At 40.0% G+C, this 6025-nt stretch overlaps 1 protein-coding gene across 2 annotated transcripts in view; it reads right to left on the bottom strand.

The window, feature by feature from the left end:
• Nucleotides 1-6025, bottom strand: part of commd10 (COMM domain containing 10) — a 61207-nt gene that overhangs the window by 1696 nt on the left and 53486 nt on the right. For both annotated transcript variants that reach the window (XR_004331949.1, XM_032515640.1), the window contains one exon: nt 1352-1411. Coding sequence is in view for 1 of the 2 variants with exons in the window: in XM_032515640.1 (XP_032371531.1) it covers nt 1352-1411 (60 nt within the window). In the remaining variant the exon portion in view is untranslated. The remainder of the gene's footprint in view (nt 1-1351; nt 1412-6025) is intronic.

The following is a 6025-nucleotide window of genomic DNA, read 5'->3' as shown; positions in this document are numbered from 1 at the left end:
AGATGAGACAAAGATCAACTTGTACCAGAGTGAAGGGAAGAGAAGAGTATGGAGAAGGAAAGGAACCACTCATGATCCAAAGCATACCACCTTATCAGTAAAGCTTGGTGGTGGTAGTGTCATGGCGTGGCAATGTATGGTTGGCAATAGAAATAGTTCTCTTGTATTTATTGATGATGTGACTGCTGACAAAAGCAGCAGGATGAATTTTGTTTCGGGCAATATTATCTGGATCATATTCCGCCAAATGCTTCAGAACTCATTGGATGGCGCTTCACAGTGCAGATGGACAATGACCCGAAGCATACTGTGAAAGCAACCAAAGAGTTTTTTAAGGGAAAGAAGTGGAATGTGATGCAATGGCCAAGTCAATCACCTGACCTGAATCTGATTGAGTATGCATTTCCCTTGCTGAAGACAAAACGGAAGGGAAAATGCCCCAAGAACAAGCAGGAACTGAAGACAGTTGCAGTAGAGGCCTGGCAGAGCATCACCAGTGATGAAACCCAGCATCTGGTGATGTCTATGCGTTCCAGACTTTAAGCTGTAATTGACTGCAACCAAGTATTAAAAAAGGAAATTTGAATTATGATTGTTAATCGGTCCCATTACTTTTGGTCCCTTAAAAAATGGAAGGCACATATAGTACAAACTGTTGTAATTCCTACACCGTTTACCTGATTTGGATGTAAATACCTCAAATTAATGAATTAGCTGAAAGTCTGCAGTTAAAGCACATTCGTTTTGTTTCATTTCAAATCCATTGTGGTGGTGTATAGAGCCAAAAAGATTAGAATTGTGTTGATGTCCCAATATTTATGGACCTGACTGTATTCCTGCAAAATAGGTGCATCCACCATGGTACTTGGTGCAAGAGAGACCCTTCTTCTTTTTTATATATATATAGTAATGGTGGCAGGGCCCGTACGAGACGCGCTTTGTTGAGAAAATAGCAGCGGAGACAAGTGATTTATACATGTACCACAGGGACCACAGTGATAAGAGAGCGGGACTCGGCTGTGCTCCAACTCTGGTTTTCCTCCATCTTCAAATCTCATCCCTTTGCTCTCGCTCAGGAGAGGAACTCAACGACGGAAGGATGACGCAAGACCTACGTTTGATCAATTGTCCGGATTGCGAGCCAGGCCACCTTGGCAGGTGGTCTGGCTGATCGGATCCCAATGCAAGCAAAATCCAATCTTGGAGCATTCCGACTTGACAGTTAATGCGTCCTGGCATGATCAAATGACACATTGAAAAGACAAGTTTAACCATGTCTAATGCAACGTGACATGAAAGTGGACACATACATGTAGTTACACACAGACTCTCACACACACAAATAACTGACCTTGTTGTAGAGGTCAAGCAGCTCCTTGTGGTTAAAATCAACAAAGACATTTTCCTGAACCTGGAGAGAGCGAGCGAGAGAGAGAGAGAGGGGGGGGGGGATAAGTAGGGTTAGAGGGGCATACAACCTAAATAAAAAATTAAAATAAAAGAAATGTAGGTACAAGAACAACAACACAGAGGATAAAAAAGCAGCAACGAGAGCACATACGTAAGAGTAATGACCAAGACCTCTTCAGTCGGATTTCTTGTGCTTTCCATAAAAACCTTCATTAATTATTACTGCTCTCTGGTCTGTATGTACTATCCTCTAAGTCATATCCATCGGAGTGTTTAAAAATACACTGAAGGCAACGTCACTGTCCACCCTCCATTCTGGTTGCTTTAAAAGAGACTGGCTGCATTATATGTAGCATGATCGACAACATATTGTTTCAACACTGACATCACAATGAATACATGCGCTTTTTCATGACACAATTTAAAAGTAGTGTCTAGTCTGAAAAAGCAGACTGATACATTTAGCATACAAGGACAAACAGACTAACAAGTGTCCTATGTAGATTGTTTTTATGTCCATTATTTGTATTGTAATGTATTTGTATTTCAGATGTAAAGGAAAATTGATGCAGAGCAAAAACAGGCCCCATATAAACCCCATATATCTGCTGAAGGTATGTTACTTTATAATTTGAATATAGCAAAACGTAGTTCAACAGAGTCATCAGCGACAAGAGGAAATAGTGCCTGTTTTAAAGTCTGGAATTAAATCAATATTGATACAATAGTAACACAATGGATAAGGAAGCTTGTGTCTTGCGAAGCTGGCATATGTAATTAGGATTTGTGAGCACTGCTTCAATATTTTAAAGTTCTCTACATCTTGCTTTCCAGTTCACATGGGAAGTGTTCGCTGTTTCTCTCTCCTTTCTGAAAACACTGCAGGGTGGACTAACTATTGAGGGAAACAAGGTTTTGCTGCTAACGTATGAAACCAAGGGCAACCATCACTGGTCTGCTATCATCATTATCGTCACCCCATCACAAAAACACCTGAGTGGGCGTAATGGCGAGACACTTTATCAACACCAATCATTGAGAAAATAGCCATAATATGAGAAATGCTTTCTGGGTAAGAAAGAATGAGAACAGCAGTCTTGTAGTCAACTAAAGCGCACTCAGTGCCGTCACGCTGAATGTTGATAATGGCCAAGAACTCCTGGCACCAACTAGGAGGTCAAGAGGAAAGAAAGAACGAATGAAGAAAAGATAGACACAAAGAAACAAACAAAAAATAAAGAAATCTGAACTGAAAGACACTAAAACCATGAGAGTTTCAGAGAATTGTACACTCCCATCTACAGCTCTCCTCTCTGCCGTTAGTGCTTAGAGACTGACAGGGCTTTGGGGCTTGAATCTGACTGACTGGCTGGTTGGGTGGGTGGAGGGAGGGAGGGAGGCCATGTGTCACTGCAAATTAATGACAGAGATATTAATTAAAAGCAACGTTAAAAGTCCATAAAAGAGAGCACAGAGGGAAGATGTTATCTCTCGCCAAATCCACCATGACCACACCCCAGCAACTCCACAGCGAAGAAGGAGAATGTAGGACAGCCTTGAGTTTAGCTACGGCAGAGGGAGCCCTGCAAGGACAAAACTCATTAAAGTTTTGTTACCGACTGAGAAGGAATGTAAAGAAGATGCACATCAAAGTATTTCTACAAGGTGATAAATCATTTCTCGGAGTAAACAAGGATGTTGTTTGGAAAGGATTTGATTTGAAATACAAATTGGGCATGTAGTTAAATTAGTTGAGTGATGAACACACACTGTGTTTCCAAAAGCACTGATCTGTTCACACCACTCACTCTATTGATCTCCAGTGTGGCAAACACTATTATAATGAGGAGAAACCAGCGCCGCATAATCAGTCATTTGCATTGATGGTCTTCGGTGTGCTAGGGTCACGGTATCAACACCAGTCGAGTTGAAAAAAATGGATAAAAAGCTAACAGAGCTGTGTCCATTATTGTCTAACGGAGGTGAGAATGGGGTCAATTGAGAATGCAGTTCAAATGTGTGATATATGATTTTGTCAAAGCTTAGCTACAATAAAGACAACCAACCACATTGTAACACTTCCTGTGTGTTACACAAGGGTTGAGGATGAAAGTGTGTTTGTGTTTATGTGAATGTGAGATTGACAGTGGATGTGAGAATTTCCAGGTAGTGCTGGGTATGTGTGTGCGTTAAACAAACAGAACACTGTTTTGTTTTGTCTTGGGAACATATGTGTGCATGTGTGTGTGTGTGTTTGGCCCATCCCATTGTTCCTCAGGGTTGAGATTTTGCCAGGCAGAAACCCAACAAGGCTCTGACAGATCTAGGCTAACACTAATGGGGATAGGATGCATCATCCCCATCATCACCATCATCACAGCCCTTTACTACCAGTACACACACACACACACACACACACACACACACACATACACACACACTTCTTAGCCACAATTCTGTTAGGATACAGAAAGCCAGATTAACCAGTAAAGATAATCATTTATTCACTTGCATCTGGTGCTCCATATGCACTACATGTTGATCTATGTTGTAGCAATATAGGCTACACACAAAGGGAGATCCAACACACGAGGGAGAATAAACTAACAAATATGAAACGAGCAATTTATCCAAAAGTAACCTTCAATAACTGCTAAATGTTGGACTGAATATTTTGCTGCAGCTCTTGGTAAAGACCTAATAGTTTTTGACAAGGTTACTTGTACAATTCCCTCAATGAGCAAACAAAGTAATGGAGGGATAATTGTTAAAGAGGCTCTTTATGGATTACAGCAGAAACCCTCAGACTCCACAATGTAATGGAAATGGTGGTTTATTGCAACCTGCGTAATATTTTCATGGCCTTTATTTTAATCAGTAATAAAACTACAGTGCTTATCACATTAGTTTCTGGCCAGATGCTCAGTCCACCACGTCAGACCACTAAAGTCCACACCTGGACTGAAATGTCTAAACAATTATTGGTATGACATGTTTTACAGACAATTGTGGTTTGGTCTTTAATGATTCCTCTAGCACCACTTGTTGACAATTTAGTTGCACATTGGACCAACGTAGTCAGTGTACGTTTTTATATGAGACTGGGTTGAATAAAACACATTGATACAAAAAATAGAAATATTGGCCAAAATCCAAGTTGCAGTACAATAAAGCAGAATTTGCCTTTAAACAAATGGACGCAAAACTGAAAAAGTCCACTTTACCTAAAGCTCAGACAGCAGAGCATTTATTATCATCTAGATAAGATTTATCGAGTTGCGACACCCAAGAATAATCAGGTTGGTGTTCGCAACCCCCTTCTATGCACCTCCTGTTTAGTTTGGTTTAGTTTAAACAGCTAGCACCTGCCCTTGTCCAATGTGCTTCAGGCACTGTGAATTTTTTAAATGCATCCCTTGACTTTTTCTCTCCTTTTGATCCGCCGGAACAGATCCCTTTCTGTATTCTAGGACCTTCGGTTTTAAAAATTATGCACTGAACACATAAAAGGCTCCAAACTCAAACAGTAATGTAAAAAACATTCTACAGTCTAAAATATTTTCATTTTTTCCTGGTGACCCCCTGAAATTATTTGGCATCCCCCAGGTTGAGAAGAGCTGATCTAGAACCCCCTGAACCCTAAGGTCATTTTTACAGTTCATTATCCGTCCGGATTTCTTTTATAAAAAAGCTTATAAAACATCAACCCTGTTGTCTACAGATATGAACATAATTTTTTCAGGACAAACTGGGTTATTAGAATATTTGGGCTGCAGTGAGGTCACTTGAATGTTAAAAATGGTTGTAGGACCTTAAACACAAATAACCAAATAACATGAACGGAACATGAATCTCACAGATATGTATTGATATCACAGACAGAGCAGTAAAACCTAAGCCAATCCCCTCTCTAAAACACTTCTCATTTGTCTCGAGAGTCACACTGTAAAGAAACCAACATTATAACTTATACAGTTGACAAAATACATACATTTTTTCAAAGAAAGTCCAGACGCTTTTGCCCTCATGACATTAACTTATGCCAATAATCAACATAATAATGTCATATTTATTGATATTACACCCACAGCAATGCTACACAAGCATTTGTGTTGTCTAAAACAGTTCTCCTATATGCAAAAAATAAACATAATAAACATTATAACTTATATGAAGCGCACACTATTTACATTTGATCAAAAAAAAGGCCCAAATATATGCCATATCTCAAAGCAGTGACGCCATTCTCCTCTGTAAAACGGAAGATATCTATCTTGTCCTCTATGTATCTTTGATCGCATACTAGACTAGTTTGACTGGGGGGGATTTAGGGCTGCACGATTATGGCCAAAATGATAATCGCGATTATTTTGATCGCGAGTATTTCACGATTATTTGATGATTTTAACCAAAACAAATTTTATTGTCAATAGGCTATTATAACTGCGAGAGGGAGTTGGATGGACGCTACTCACAGAGAGACGGCTGACTCATTAGGGGTCCAGCACGGGTCGAACGGCGGATACACATGTCGTGTGTATTAAACGTCTGTAACTTCACTGCGCTGCATTTGTATGAACTATGATATTCTGGCCATGGGTCACATCTCTGGCCC

Source organism: Etheostoma spectabile, chromosome 5 (genome assembly GCF_008692095.1).
Source record: "Etheostoma spectabile isolate EspeVRDwgs_2016 chromosome 5, UIUC_Espe_1.0, whole genome shotgun sequence".
In the NCBI taxonomy this organism is placed as follows: Eukaryota; Metazoa; Chordata; class Actinopteri; order Perciformes; family Percidae; genus Etheostoma; species Etheostoma spectabile.
Note: the sequence above shows the minus strand (reverse complement) of the source record. Positions and strands in the feature narration are given on the sequence as shown.